Source organism: Neolamprologus brichardi, chromosome 1, assembly GCF_056152115.1.
Source record: "Neolamprologus brichardi isolate AB-2024 chromosome 1, ASM5615211v1, whole genome shotgun sequence".
Classification (NCBI taxonomy): Eukaryota; Metazoa; Chordata; class Actinopteri; order Cichliformes; family Cichlidae; genus Neolamprologus; species Neolamprologus brichardi.
Genome location: NC_142104.1, coordinates 26,843,376 through 26,859,737, shown reverse-complemented (window position 1 = coordinate 26,859,737; position 16,362 = coordinate 26,843,376). Strand labels below are relative to the sequence as shown.

Here is a 16,362-nt window from a genome sequence, read left to right as displayed (position 1 = left end):
TCAGCCTCATTAGAACTGTATAAACTCTGTTTTTCCCTTTATATACTGTGTTTCCATGTATGCTTGCACAGGTTTCAATAAATTGCTCCACCTGTTTCACTTTTTCCTGGCAAAATATAAAGAAATTGAGGTTGCTCAAGACTTTTGTATCTTGTATCAGTAGAGGTAGTGGTCTTAACTCATGGTCCATCTTTTAAACAGCAGACAACAGTCTCTTGTTGCCTCTCCTTGACAGTATGTGAATCCTGCCTACGAGTCCATTATGGGCTACCAACAAGGCGAGCTAATAGGGAAGGAAATAATAGAAGTGCCTAAAAGTGAGAAGAATAAGCCTGATCTCCTTGAAACGATAAACTCCTGCATACGCAAAGGAAAGGTAAAGTGCATTTATCAAATCGTTTTATCGTTCGCATCTCACATTTCAGGTCATACACATTTTTTTTTAAATGTAGTTTACTTCATCACAGACTTAATTTCATCAGGCAATATGTGAGGAGCTTTTTTTCTGATTGGTTATACATATACAGTTTTGGCATGTCATGTGTGTGCTGTAAGTCTGCACCACCGGTCATCCAGTACCTCCGTTTCATGTGCATAAGAGCAGCGGTTGATGCCTGTGCTCTAATCTCACTACACAGAGAGCGAAGGTCAGTCGCAGACAGGCTAACAGCAGGAAGGGTCTTTTCAAGCTACTAAGGTAGTCTGTGGGGGGGTGGTGACATGAAACAAGAGCACTGGACTCCAGGAGCGTGCCCCTTCCCCATTAAAGCAAGTGGCTGCCCCCCCTAATCTGCAGCGCAAACACCAACCGAGCTCCACACCTATTTATCGGATGTTTTCAAGTCTTATATTTTCAGTTTTTGTGATAAATGGTTAAATAATTGGTCACATGACTTATTTTTATGTTTTCCAGGAATGGCAGGGGATCTACTATGCCAAAAAGAAGAATGGAGACAGCATTCAGCAAAATGTGAAGATCACACCTGTAATTGGGCAGGGAGGGTGAGTGGATGTTTTGGAAATCTTGCTCCTGTAGTTGGATTTAATGTAAATGACCTGTTCAGCAACAGAATGATTACACTGTAATGATTGTTCAGTTTAGGTTTCTCTTTTGTGTTAATATGTTTTTGTCTTTCACAGAAAAATCAGACACTATGTGTCTATCAACAGGCCTTTAAATGATAATAATAAGGTGAGATGTGTTTCTAGTTGTTAATGAAGAAAGATGTGAGCTTTTTGCTTTTCATCATGTTGCTTTTCCACTTTGTCCACGCAGACTGATAAATCCAGTGAACGTGTGCAGGCAGAGTCTCAGACAGGTGAGATCCATTAATAAATGCTGACCATATCCTCCATCCAGTTAAAATTTGTGCCAGAAGTCACACAAGGTTCGATGATTTGACGGCCAAGCTGCTGGTCATTAGAAAGATCAACATACAGTGATTTTTTTTTTTATTTTGGGAGCTTTGTGAAGTCAGACTTTGGAAATATTTTAGCAAATATATTGCACCATGCCAGCAAAAATTATTGCTTTCTATAATCACAACCCAAACTTTAAACCTTAGATTAACAGAGTGTGCAGTCCTGCTTTATCTAGCTGAGAAATATCTCACGAGGAATGAATTCTGTCTTTTTGTTTACCTTGAAAAGGTCATTCATATTTTCACTTTCTCTCAACTGGACTATTGTTTCTCGTTGTATTGTGGACTGAAGTGTAAGGCCAATTCACAGCTGCAACCGACATCAAAATGCAGCAGCTTGATTTCTGACAGGCAAACAAAACGGGGATCATATCGTTCCTGTGCTGGCGTCACCAGCTCACTGCGAAAAATTGATTTTGAAAATCTTCCTTCTTGTCTGGGAAGCCTTACAGCTACAAGTAAAAGTTGGTGAACTCTTTCACATTACTGGAAAGTGCAAGTGACATTTAGCATACAGACAAACGGGGGGAAAGTTCCTACTGTTGATAAATTCAAATAAAATTCAATGATAATTAATGAAATAAACAAACAAGAGGGTGCTATCCAAAAGCACTTTCTGTGTAGCTAAAACATGATGAGATCTTTTCCCCTGATAGACTACTGTTGATCTAAAACAGTTTACAACCCCATCAACACCATAACACTGGGTGGAAATTTTCTTCATTGCCTTAAAAACACACACTTCTTTTTTCTGTTGTTATTTCAATTATATTTGCATGTTCGAAATAAAATCTTTTTAAAATGGATAAAATTTGGCGGGGCCTGGCGCCTGTTGCTCGGTCAGGCCTCTTCTGGGGTGCGAGGGGCCCTCGGGCCTCCGGCCTCCGGGCCTGTGGCTCGGTTCACTCTGGCACAGCTGGCTGCCGGCGGGCACGCCAGTGCAGCCCCCTCTAGCTTCTGCCCGGTGGCTACTGGGTGACCCCTCGTCTGGGGATCCTCAGCCCTTCCCATGAGGGTGGCACGGATGCCCCTCCGGTGGTCCTCCTTGGGCTCTTGCACTCTGGGGCCTCTGGATGTCTGGGGCCTGGATCTCCTCCATGCCTGCTTCATGCCCTGGGGGACAGGGCTATGGCTCTCTACATCCTCTTGCAGACCATTACATGGGGAAACCATTTGAATATGTCGATCAAATGGACCAATACGGCAATGCCACAATGATCCATTTGGCAAAATAAATCCATTGGGTATCCTTGTTGGTCTTCAGACAACAATTCTGACGGCTAAAGAACCAAATGGGACAGGCAAAAAAAAAAAAAAAAATGGATAAAAGTACAGATTTCTACATACTGAGAAATTTCTTCCTCTAGCCAAAGATCAGTCAAGTCATATTTCTGCCACATCTCAATTTTGTCTGCCTGCATTTGCTAATGAAAGGTATTTTCTTCTCCCCAGACATACAATCCAGTAAGCACAAAGACCGGAGGAAAGGCTCTCTGGATGTAAGATCCACAACATCTCGAGGGAGCGATGGTGAGCGTGAAAGGAGACAGATGATGGAAACTCTGGGCGTTTCGTGTCAGCTTATGAAACATTCCCTATTGTCTGTTTACCTCAATTGTTGATTGGATACACACACAAACACACTAATTAGAAAGTGGTTGGGGAAAACTGCTGCCTACCTAACTTGTGCTTGAACTACACAACTTTCACAGTTTGCTGAAAATCAATGTGATTTTTTTTTTCTCTTCTTCTTCCAGGGAGCTCACAGCGAAGGCACTCGTCAATGGCTCGTATCCACTCCATGACTATAGAGGCTCCCATCACTAAGGTGGGTACATTTCCTTCCTCGTCCCTCTCAGCCTCCATCATATGATTAGCACTTTGTTTTGATGTTTTGGATCTCATGACTGAACTCTTGGATTATAAAAATTGCCATGACTGCCATGAGCACTTTTTGAAGAGCTACCAGCACTGAGTGTAGAGGTCACACACACTATGTTAAGAGTAGACAAGCTGATAAAATACCAGATTTTATGCACAAGACACTAAAGCATGTTGGACGAGAATGACCTGCTGTTTTACTGGTTTATGCCGTTTGCAGGCTGGATAGTCAGAACAGAAAAAGTCCCCAGGGGTGGGTCATATGACACACTGCTGTTCCTCTGCTGTATCATTTGACTGTGTAGTCAGTCCCTGTAGGCGTCATCCTCACCAGAATAAAGCGCTGATAGAACTGCGGGTACTGTGTGTGTTTATATGTGTGTATAAGCGAATTAACTGGAACTTCTGTTCTTGCACATGTTTGCTGACCTCGCCCATAGGTGCCCATTGCTAAAGCCGCCTCAGCCTTCTGAGTAGAAATGAAAATATCTCTGCTTTTGAGCTCCTATTTAAATACTAATTTACTTAAAGAAACATTTTGATATTGTACTGTTATTAGTTACTAAGCAAGAGCAGGTCATACAGACATATGAAAAAGAAAGTACAACCTTGACAGAGGGTGTATGTATCAGGAGATAAAGAATTATCTGTTCCTCAGCAGGTTTTGAAATTTGGTAAACACAACCCCAGATGGAAAACAAAACGCGACATATTAGACGGTAGCAGTATTTATTTAACAAAAACTAAGCCAAAATGCAGAAGGTTGCATGTGAAAAACAAAACAAAAGAAAACCTACATGCATGCTTACTTCTTACACAGGAAGATTGAAGTCCCAGTTTTGGCGGTTCACTGGTCTGGAGCATTCAGGTGTGCCACAGATGAAAGACATCCGCAGTGATTGTAGAGAAGCAATTGTTGCTGCTGTGACGCTACATTGTGTATTGTAGCTAGAGGAGTGTGCTGGTAATCTGCGAAACTTATGTTTGTTTGGTTTTTATTGTTGTTGTTTTATTTTTTTTTACAGAGGATACATTTACTTTTCACAAATAAACAAAATTTGTACATTTCCAAAGAGTCATCTAGCTGTATTTGTGACCCTTTTTTCTTTCCAGTTTACACATGTGTATGCCTGAAACTACAAGGGACAGAGCCTTTTTAGTCTGGCCCCAGAGGCTTTCAAATGGCCCAAATAAAGTGATGCTAGCTTAATGTGCATTGTTTGAAACACTTTTATTGGAGAATTTATGATTATTTTGAAAGAATTTCTTTATTTTATTTGTACTTGGTTCAACGTACATGTCATTAATAATCATCATGTTTACAGGGGGACTTTTACTTTTTACCTCCCCTCCTGTATATACTACATAATAATAATAATGATAATGATAATGACGATGATGATGATAATACTTATAATATTTCTTTACACAGGTAATCAACATCATTAATGCAGCACAGGAAAGCAGTCCTATGCCTGTTGCTGAGGCCTTGGATCGGGTACTGGAGATCCTAAGGACCACTGAGCTCTACTCTCCACAGCTGGGAACCAAGGATGAAGATCCCCACACAAATGACCTTGTAGGCGGGCTGATGACGGTAAGTCGCAGATCCTTTAAGAAGTTTGAAACAACCTGTTTCCTCCATCTGCCAATGAATCGTTTCCTATATGACGACTCTTGAATAGCCAGGATGCCTGCACTATGAATGCCCACGATGTGGTAACGTAAAAGCAAGCATTTTGGGAACGTCCTTGAATGTGGCCCTCGTATTTTTGCAAATATATCAATTCGTATTTTGGGAGACGGTAAGAGAGCGGGAGGCAAAAAGCGACTCACAGACAGCAATGGTGAAGAACAGAAGTAGAAAGAGTGCCAAGTTGGCAGTCTTGGCAACAACCCCAGAGGAAGTGTTAGATTGTCCTTTGTGCTCCTGTAGGCTGGAGAGGAAAGCCCACCCCACCCTTTCTTTCTCCCCCCGCTCCCTCCCTCTCTCTCTCTCTCTCTCCCTCGTTGCACACATGAACCTTTTCCTCTCGACTCCACAGGCCTGGAAACATCCTGTTCTTTGGATCCGATGAATAAGCATGGCTTTACTTATATATGTCCACTGCGGAAACACAAAAGCATAGAGGTGTTGGTCCTTCGCCAGAAAGATTTATTCTGCATAGGTGATAAAGCTAATGGAATCCGAAAACCATGAGGTGTCTGTGATTAGAAGATTATTTATACACAATCGTACTGGTTTATGAGGTGCCTAGCTGAATTTGTGCTTTGCTGAAATGATAGGTGTCTAGTTTGTTACGGTGAACGGGATGCTGGCTCTGAACTTAAACCGCCCAGTGAACATTAAGAGAGGAGCTGTCATCTTTCTGGGTGAAGAAGTCTTAAAATAGCCAGCGTGTAGCAGAGGCAACGCCACCATGAGACAATGCTGGGGTCAAAGATGAGCCAGTCTCCTCTTCCTTTTTCACTTGTGAAGTAAACATTTCACTGTGTGACACACACCCATGGACTCACCAACACCCAGTAGATATATCTAGCATGAGAATGACTGGATGATAGAAGTCTGTAATTTTCATTGCTGGCGATTTGGAGAAAGAACTTGAAAGTTGATGTTCATAATGTTATAGGTGAATTCTATTTTTTATTTTTTATTATTATTATTTTCTATCAATGTGTCGATTGTGCCTTTGTTGGACATGCTGACTTGTGAAATTTGAAATATAGTTGAGCAGAGACAGGAGACCAACTATCTGCTACAAAGTGATGGGCAACAGGTGAACGGCTTTATATGTAGATAGGGCTCAAGGTGCTATGGCGACTCAGGCTTTGCTTTGAGTTGCATGGCTGTCCTGTTAACGAGCAGGGAAAGCCAGCTGATCCGCATTGTGTCCAAAATGTCATGGCAGTCCATTCAAGAGCTATTTATAATATTTGTAAATTACCTTTCAACTTCTTAACACACAGTGTGTTCAGCACAGCTGGTACAAATCACAGTCCTAACAGAGCCGGATCATTACGCTTCGCACCACGTGTTTGATTATTTGGGTGATGAAGTGTTACCCCACTGATAAGCTCCATTTGCTATCACAGCATGCATCAATGCCCAGAGGAAGACAAATGTCATGATGAAATCATTCGATGCAGATTATCTGACCTGCGAACATTACTTATCACAGTGTTATTTCTGACAGTTCAGAAATATGTTTCTCTTCTGACTGCGTATTGGTGTCATTAATAAGCTCAATTTGGCCATGTCATCCCTCTTTGTGCAAGTGGGGAAAGTGGCGCGAACTGTCGGCTTAACATGGCCTTTAAAACATTGTGTCACCGCAGCACAGATGGAAGAACACTCATAAAGGGAGGAACAACAAGTCTATTTCTACATTTGTCATTTTTTTCTTTTTTCTTTTTTGCACTTCCTTAAAGAACTGTTGAGACAAATCCAAAATCCAACCACCTGCTTCTTATTTAAATCACATTAAACGCAGGTGCTAGCTGACGTTCATCTTTTGAACATGCGTTACTGGGACTGCTGTTTTGGTTTAATGATTTATTGGCTCTTTAACTACCAAATTAAAACGACTCATAGGTTGTGTGTAGATAATATTACATTTTTAATTATTTGTTTTAATTTACTATTGGCATGGAGATTCCTCCTGACTTGTGGCTCATTCATATGTCATTAATGCTGTTTTGTGAGTCGCTAAAAACATCTGTGACGGCTGAATCCAGATGTTCAGGCTGATCTGGCACAGATTTCTTTAAAGTCCGAGCTGATGTTTCTGTGTGTGTGTGTGTGTTCCAAATGGCTTAATTTTCCAAAGATAACTTTTATATAACATCTAATGCAAGCGTAAACTCAGAGCATCCGAAGAGTTTCACTCTCCAGATAATTTGGACAGTACGCCGCAGGATTTATTATAGAGGTGATGCTGGTGCCCCTGACAATGAGCTGAAGTCTTCATGTGGCGCTTTGAAGAAAGCTAAAGGATGGATTTATTCATTCTGTGCATGCATTTTTTTTCATCTCTTTCTCTCCACCTGCAATGCCTAAAGCTCTTTGTTTCTGGTCTACAGGATGGTTTACGCAGGTTGTCAGGAAATGAATACATCTTTTCCACCAAACGTGAGTTTACAAAATGCATAATGCAATTTTGACACGGAGTACAGATTTCTCATTACATTTTCTTTCCAGCTTGGGTGTATATTATATATTTTTGTACATTTTGTGTATTTTGTATCTTATATTGTTCAACTGCCTGCATCTTTTTAAAAAGAATACATCCTAGTTCCCTTCTTCCCTTTCCTCTTCATTTGAATTCCTCCTTTGTCGTGTCTTCCTTTTCCTCACAGAGCCCCACCATCTCCCCAGTCACCTGACAACTCCTCTGTCGTTAAACGACATCCCCCCTCGAATCGCCCAGACCATGGAGAATGAGGACTCTTGGGACTTTGACATTTTCAACTTGGAGGCGGCGACCCTGAAACGGTGAGGCTGAACCTGTTTAATGCTGCAGGATTGATTTGTGTGTTTTTTTGGGGGGGGAAATAAAAAGAAGACTCGCGATGACAGCTTGTGTTAAAGTTTCATGTTCAATCATCCCACAGGCCTCTGACCTACTTGGGCCTGAAGATCTTCTCCCGCTTTGGGGTCTGTGAGTTCCTAAACTGCCCTGAAGCCACTTTGCGCTCCTGGCTACAAGTCATTGAAGCGAACTACCACTCGAGTAACTCCTACCACAACTCTACCCATGCAGCTGATGTCCTGCATGCAACGGCCTATTTTCTCTGCAAGGAGAGGGTCAAGGTAAATTAATAATGTTAGTTTTAAAAAGTATATTACAAATTAAGCTCATATTTCCTAATTACTTGTATCATTTAGAGTTAAAAACAATGTTCACTTATGGTTTATTTGAATTATCTTAGGTCAGAACCAGATGTTATTGATGGATAAAATAGTTATTTAAAGCTTCAGCAGCCTGCCCTACTTTTGTTTGCAAGAGTTCACCATTTCTGATTTTTGGACCCAGACCTCTACAAGTAACTAAATGGTGGAAGGTAACACAGCCAGACAGAAGTCTCAGCACAGTCTTGGGTGTCACTTGTCTTGTCTGAGTCTACTTTATCCTAAAAAGTCTTGGTTTTGTCCAAGTGTGTCAGTAGCTCAGTAACTGTTGGGTGATGTGCAGTGGCTAAAGCTGCTTACCAAACCGTCTATTTCTGAACTCAGTGGAGTGATCTTTCATTGGCTTAGCCCATAAACTGTGTAGTTATATCACCAGGGTTAATAAATCCCTTGAAATCTGCAGGGTTAGCAGGTTTAAAATCTGTTATGTACTGTTGTATAGCGTACTCTTTAAATGTGTTAAATATACCTCAAATCAAAAGTAGAACAAAGCTTTAAAAAAAAAAAAAAACCCAAGTGCTTTAAAGACTAAATGATTTTCGGTTTCTGGCTAGCATTAAACATGAAATGTGTATTATGATAAAAGAATACTGTGCAAAAGTCTTGAGCCACTCCTCGTTTCTTTCTGTTATGCTTCCAAGGAGTCAGACTTTCTTGTGTTATTATTTTTATCATTATCATTTTATTTATATTTTTACAGCGGCCATGTTTTACTCCACTTAACACTGACCTTTGAATCAGCCCAGCATAAAAATGCATCTAGCTCAAGCAATGAACCAGCGTTGTGTCCACACGTAACAGACAAGTCAGCAAGCAGTCTGTCACAAAACCAATATTTTTTCCCACTTTTTCAGTCGAATCTATGAAAAATATCAACGATAACTCAGTTTGATGGCTTTTTTTCACCAATACGATGATTCCCAAAGAACTTTTTGCTGAAACTTTATTTATTTATTCAGCATGGTGCAGTGCATGTACATGTTCTTAGAAAATGTGAGGAAATTGGACAAATGGGGGGCAAAAGAAGAAATGACAGCTCGAAAAACACTATATAGATGAACAGTTTTTGAAAGTCATGTCTTTTAGGAAAGAGTAACAAATCCAGCAAACGATCTGAGAGATAAATCTGAATCCTCAGCTGATTCATTTCCTGCTGAAGTCTCATCAGAAATGTTTCAGGGGAAGGGTGGCTGTCAAGAAAGCTTTTCTAAAGGAAGGGAAACGGGGAGAAAATTACACCAGAACTGAAATGAAAATCAGTGACCACAGGTCTTAATAAATGATGAATCCAAATTGGAAAAGTTTGGTTCAAATTGTTGTTGTGTGTACGGAGGAGGTCAGGAGAGAGGTACAACAATGAGTGTGAGCAGCCATCTATGAAACACGATGGAGGTTCTCTCATGGTTTGGGGCTGAATCTCAACAAATGTTGTTGGGAATATAAAAAAACTAATGGAATTATAAAATCTGAAAATGCTTTCAGATCTACTATGCAAAACCAGCTGGAAACATTGGCTTCAGTTTTAGCACACTGCCAGTGCAGTAAAAGCAAACCTGGATTGAAGAACGCAGAGTGGAACAATATCAGTCGTGGATTGGACTCCCCAGACCCGGATCTCAACATTGTTAAAGCAGTGTGGGATCATCTTGACAGAGAAATGAACAAAGATGGAAAAGTTTGTTATATAAATGTTATAATAGTAGAAGGTTATACTGTGCCAACTGTTAGTATAGCTTATCATTCACCTGATAATGATTAGGCTATTCAAATGCCAACCTTTAACTTCATTGGCTTCTACCAACAGCAAAGTCTGGATCCCATTGATGAGGTGGCCGCCCTGATTGCTGCTACCGTGCACGATGTGGACCACCCAGGCCGTACCAACAGCTTCCTTTGCAATGCAGGAAGTGAGCTGGCCATCCTCTATAATGACACAGCTGTACTAGAGAGTCACCATGCCGCACTGGCCTTCCAGATCACCACGAGAGATGATAAGTGCAACATCTTCAAAAACATAGAAAGGTAGGAGATTTATGATGTGGCCGTCTGTGCGCTTGCTTTTACTGCCAGCAGCTCTGTAAAACACCACAAGTTCCCCAAACATAAATGCATTAGGTGTCCAGACTTTAAGCTTTTTCCCTAATAACTGAGTTAAGAGGAAGAATTTTTAGGATGTAGCTACATTTGAAGCCTCAAGGCCTAAATTAGTTATCGTTTAGACAGCTTGATGTCTAGTATAATCTGCTGTCACTGTGTGCTCAAAGGACTAATATTTGCCACACAGCCTTTGCTTGCACAGAGTTGGAAAACTGATTACTAAATTTCTATTTTGGGATTAATTATTTATTTCAGTTAAAGTGAATTTGCTGACTTTTGATCAGATAAACTATGACTCCAGGTATTTTATTTTACGTTTTTTTTGCACGCTCTACAAAATCTTTAGATTTTGCAACATGTAAGGTCAGGCTCATTATATTTAACATATGGAAGCACTTTGAGACACGCACATGATCTGAAGTATCATAGGACTTAAGTCTCCTTACGCACTGATGAAAGTGATACTGTGTGTTTGTGTGTGCTGACAGCAGCAGGGTAGTAATGTGATTTGAGTCCCAAAACAGAATAGCTCACATTTGCTGGTCCCCTCCAAGGGGGAAGGTGAACAAAGCATTCATTCATGGCCACTGTCACTGTAGTGAAGGGAAAACTGTTCACACGGGTTTCCAGGCTATTTACCACACTGTCATCTCACTCTCTGTTTTCTCTTCTCCCCGTCTTTCTCTCCCTTACCCTCGTGATTCCCGTCCACACTTTCTCTCAAGGAATGAATATCGAACATTACGACAGGCCATCATTGACATGGTGCTCGCAACTGAGATGACCAAACACTTTGAGCATGTCAACAAGTTTGTCAACAGCATCAACAAACCACTGGCTGCTCTGGAGGAGAATGGGGTGAGAATGAAATTGAAACACTCTTAAATGATTTTTAATATAGATTTTATACCTGTGAGGAAATATAATTTCCCTTTTTTCCCCTTTCCCCCCCTAAATAAACCAGATAATGATACACCAACAGTAAGCAAGCCACAGTGTCTTAAGGGCTCAGGCAGATGATGATACTGGTGTTTGCTGTGGTACAGATGTCTTTGTGGGGGGAGAGTTTTGCAACTTGGTACCATCTTTCTCATCCCTGTGTGGAATGCTCAACACAGACATTTAAAAGCTGTATTGCTTTTTTAAGTGTGCTTGTGCGTTTGTGTCTGATGTAAAATGTGATGAAGGTCAGGTTTGGTTAATAAAAGAGTGCCTTGAGGGAAAAACATAATATCGTTTGACTGTAAGACAAAACACAAAGATCGGGAATAAAATAACTCTGCTAGGGGAAACAGATCTTCTTCTGCAGGTTGGTTTAACATTACTCTCAGTGAATTCAGTCTTGTAACATAAAGTACAACCCATATCATGTGACTTCATGAAGATTGCTGTGCTCATTTACATGGAAGTGTAACTCATAATTAAACGTCTAGAAGACTAAACCCTATCAGCTGCCAGGGCTGCTCTTTGTAAAGACATATCAGGTTATTCGTGAAGTTCACTTGTAAGGTGTTGTTGATTTTAACTAAAAACTTGAATTTGAGTTTATTTTGTGGTAAATGTTTGCTTTTTCTTTTCTTCTTTCCTTATATGCAGGGAAACAACGATGAGGAATCTGTCAAAAGCGTCTTGACATCCCCCGAGAATCGCATCCTTGTCAAGCGGATGCTGATTAAATGTGCAGACATATCCAATCCATGTAGGCCTCAGGAGCTCTGTATAGAATGGGCTGGACGAATCTCAGAGGAGTATTTTGCACAGGTGATTAGAAGGGGGCAAAAAATAACATAGTGTTGAATGCGTGTGGAAATGGATCCAGCAGGAAGCAGCTGTAATGTGTTTACTGGGATTGATGACTCCTTGCGCTCTTATCTCTGATGCAGACTGACGAGGAGAAGAGACAAGGTCTACCGGTGGTCATGCCTGTGTTTGACAGAAACACTTGTAGCATCCCAAAGTCCCAGATTTCCTTCATAGACTACTTCATTACAGACATGTTTGATGCATGGGACGGTAAGTCTGCACAGCATGACATAAAAAGTACTTTTATATCTATATTTGTGTCAATTCCTATGCATGCACAGGACCAATATTCGTAGGAGGTTCAGTTATTCGCTGTAATGTGATTAGGTGGCATTTGTCTTTCACTGTCGTAATAAAATTCTCAGTGTTATTAGATCACAGCAAGCATACTCGGTGTTTGGTGCCATCAAACATGGCCTTTTGTTGCCTTGTAAAGAAATTAATCCAAAGGCTCATACTGTAGGCAGATACACTATAGATGTTATCATCCTGGTAAGCTTGCTAGTGTTGTCTAGCTTGGATGGAATGGCACGCCCGTAGACTGTTAGGGAGCATCACATGCACATAGATGTCTTCTAATTAGTGCTAACTCACAAATAAAATAGTCCTACATTTTCACACAGCCATGTTATTATCAGATAATCATTAAAAAAATGCTACAAAAGGCACCGAAACCACAAACACAGTTGAGAGGACTAGTTCAGTGACTTCAGTTGGTGATACAGCTTGCATTGGCTGCTGTAGCAGTAGCCGTGCTCTATATCTGCTTGTATAACCAAGAGGTTATTCACTTGGGGTGGGCTGTGATGCTTCAATTGTTTAGAACCACTCTCAAGTGGCAATTAGGTTGCTCTAAAGTCCAATCGTGCTCTTTTCTCCGTGTCAAAGCCGACGGCCGACACACCATTGGGGGCAGAGGAGGTTATTAATTTGCCATAATGTGCCCCAAACATACAGGGGACAAAAAAAAGGAGTTTATTCCTCACTTTCTGTAATGGTAAATTATTACTTATAAAGTGCTTTTCTACAAGCCTCATTCACCCTGTCATAAAAGTACTTTTTCCCCCTCCACCTAAGTGCTTTGTCTAACATTCATGCATACACTCACACTCCAGTGCATGCATCAGGGGCAACTTTGAGTTCAGTATCTTGCCCGAGGATACTTCGATGTTCAGAGAAAAGTAGCCGGGGAATCGATCCGCCGACCTTCCGACTGGTTTACGACCCGCGCTATCTAATTAACGTTGGTGCCGACATACAACGCTAACTGATTTATCCCCCTGTAATTAGTTGGCATGCATGTGAGTGGAGGGATGACAGCTGAAGAGCCAAAATGGCGCATTACGTCAGTATTATGGTTTCATTCTCTTCTGTTTTTTTTCCTGTGTGCCCGTGCACACACAGACACGTCTGTATTGGCAGATTCAGTTTATTATGACTCTCATAATAATAATAATATTGATTTGATCCATCACTTTTATTGGGTATTCGGCCATTGGTAGAACCAAAGTGGCCATCGGAGGAACTGCAGTTTTTGTCACGTTCCGCTGTCTTCATTTTTCAGCACCAGATGCTGCTGCTTGTTTTTATACTGTGACAGTGAGATAGAGATGTTTATTAAATATAAATGTGTCGTACTATCTTTGAAACAAAATGTAATCTTTAAGCCTCATCTTGTTTTTTCTTCTCCCCAGCTTTTGCAGACCTCCCCAATCTTATGCAGCACTTGGACAACAACTTCAAGTATTGGAAAGGCCTGGATGAGAGGAAGCTGCACAGCCTGCGACCACCTCCCGAGTAGGTGCTGCAGTGTTTGTGCCCTGGGACTCTGTAATCTGAGGCAGACCTCCTCTCTCTCTCTTGGCTGGGGGGGGGTCTCTCTCCCTGCCAGCCCAGCCAGCCAAGGGGCTTCCTCGCCTTCACTCTCCTGCTTCCGTAGCACACCGAGCGTCCACATGTCCGTCCATACAGAGAACCACAGAAGGACTTCCTTCCTGACAGGCAGTTGCAGCTGTAATGCTGCGGGCTTTACAAGCCTGTCGTACGCGAACTGTGACAAACAGACACGGACACGCAGCATCCTTACAAACTTCTTGTGCCTCTCAGGCAATCGCAGTGTAGCTTGTCAAGTGACATGACTGAAAGAGGGTCGTTACCGGTCTTCTGGCGAAGCACCCATCCCTCCCCGATCGCCACATGGGCACTCCTGTCTGCCTGTGAAGTTGCTGTTTGAGTAAAAACTGCTTGTTTACTGAAAAGACTCGATGGAAGCGTGGTCTGGATGAAAAAAGGTATCTTTTCAAACCAGGCCGTGAAATCACTTTTGACCTCCATTCCTGTGCTCGCAGCAAGGCAGGACTGCTCTTTCAACCCCCTGGAGGTCACACCATGAAAGAACACTCCACTGCTTTTCTTTGTTTGTTTTTGTTTGTTTGTTTGTTTGTTTGTTTTTGTTTTGGGGCAATATTCACACGTGTCCGAGAGAAACCCAACCAAGTTGACACATAGCTGTCTTAGCAGACATGTGAGAGGAGATGCTTTCTTTATGGGTCGGGGGCGGTGGACCTTTCTCTTAGGCCACCGCTGAGAGACAAAAACCTCAACATCACAATCGTAGGTATCTAACTGCAGATGATTTGGTGTGTACATTTTTCTTAAGATGTTCCATATTTTCTATATAAAAATTCCTAAATGAATTAGTTGACGAGAACAAAATGAATTTATGAAGAGCGAGAAAAGCCAAAGCTAATGAAGACAAATACTACTATAACTCTCGAAAATTCACAATTATTATTCATATGAAGCATTACCATATTAAAACTTTTTTTTTTTAATTTTTTTTTATCAAAAGTACAGTACCAGTTTGAATGAACACTTTTGTATTGCACTGTAAACAATATTAGAAATGTCTACGTCTCAGTGATTTGTCCAGGGATGGGATGTTGCATTGGAGAATAAGCTGTTATTGTTGATCATCGGGAGTTTGCGTGCGTGCGTGCGTGTGTGTGCGCGTGCGTGCGTGTGTGGGTGTGTTTTGGTTGTTGCTGCGAGTGCGTGGGTGTATTCATTGTTGCAACAATCCCTTGCTCTTGGTTTAATGCTGTAAACCGCTCGACATTTGACAACAGCAGAAATATGTGAAAACATTTTGGACTTGAAAAATTTTGTCTCCCAGAAATTTTTGTATCTGGTTTATCCTACTGAAAAGACTGCCTTATTTTATACAATATTTATACAGTACATCCCACTGTGCAACTGCAACAGACATCTGGAGTTTTTATTATGACATAGTCAGAAGGTTATGTTCAAGGAAATCTCAATATTTTTATAGACAATGAATTTTACACTGGATTTGCAGCAAAAGAGATCAACCATTATAGCTATCTGAATACTTTTGAATGGGATGGTCACGCAGAGCATGTATACAGAGAACTAAATGGTTAAGAAGGATGTGGATCGCAGAGTTGTCTATCACTGTCTTTAAGCAGTCTCCTGGAGGCCAGCTTGTATTGATTTTCTTTTTTCTTCTTCTTCTTCTTTCTTTTTGGATCAAACATCATTCTATTTTGGCCACTTGTCCAACATCCTTCTGCACAGACCCAGGGAACAGCTTTTTGTTCAAGGTTGGATTCAGATTAGGATACTAATATATGTTAAAGATTGTCGCTTATTAAGAATATTTCCTCTTTAAACAGTATATTAAATGCCATAACAGCTAAGCAAATGGTGGTTAACAAGATGCGCTGACCACGATTATTGTTGTTTCTCTCAAATGACAGAAATGTACACGCAATCAGGGGATTTGTTTGTTCCTTCTGATACACATTGGTCTGAAGGCACGGAAAAAAATTAGAAACTATTCAATGAAAAATAAAATAATGTCAATTATATATTTAATGTCTATGATTCAATGCCTTTTTTCTTTTTGACTTGCTCATTTATTTCACGCCCGCAGTAAGACTCTGTGTCTGCCTCTTCAGGTTACTTCCATTAGTTTATTCTTTTCTTTTGACTTAGTTTAAATAAAATGTTTTCAACATTTTGTGAAGCATCTCAAACTACATGGCAGCCGGATAACACCCCGTGTGACACACTTCAATATACTATAAAATAGTGAAAAAACAAACACAGTAAAATGTGACTGAGGCTTCTTTTTTTCTGTAGCACTTTCTTTTTAATCTACAAACCTCGAGGAAAAATAAGACACATGTAAGATTCTTATTTTCATTTTCTTTTTGATCCTCCCACATA

The 16,362-nt window shown here is 40.9% G+C and overlaps 1 protein-coding gene across 2 annotated transcripts in view; it reads left to right on the top strand.

Moving 5' to 3' along the window:
* pde8a (phosphodiesterase 8A) overlaps nt 1–16,001 on the top strand; it is a 50,224-nt gene extending 34,223 nt beyond the window's left edge. Inside the window, exons 8-22 of one of the 2 annotated variants that reach the window (XM_006780440.3) lie at nt 236–376; nt 914–1,002; nt 1,141–1,192; nt 1,277–1,319; nt 2,874–2,951; nt 3,179–3,249; nt 4,735–4,899; nt 7,383–7,431; nt 7,659–7,794; nt 7,914–8,112; nt 10,016–10,233; nt 11,034–11,166; nt 11,905–12,069; nt 12,192–12,321; nt 13,806–16,001. In XM_006780440.3, coding sequence (XP_006780503.2) covers nt 236–376; nt 914–1,002; nt 1,141–1,192; nt 1,277–1,319; nt 2,874–2,951; nt 3,179–3,249; nt 4,735–4,899; nt 7,383–7,431; nt 7,659–7,794; nt 7,914–8,112; nt 10,016–10,233; nt 11,034–11,166; nt 11,905–12,069; nt 12,192–12,321; nt 13,806–13,912 — 1,776 coding nt within the window. In that variant the 3' untranslated portion in view covers nt 13,913–16,001. The remainder of the gene's footprint in view (nt 1–235; nt 377–913; nt 1,003–1,140; nt 1,193–1,276; nt 1,320–2,873; nt 2,952–3,178; nt 3,250–4,734; nt 4,900–7,382; nt 7,432–7,658; nt 7,795–7,913; nt 8,113–10,015; nt 10,234–11,033; nt 11,167–11,904; nt 12,070–12,191; nt 12,322–13,805) is intronic. The other variant, XM_006780441.3, reaches the window with a different exon arrangement.
* Nucleotides 16,002–16,362: the final 361 nt, after the last annotated feature.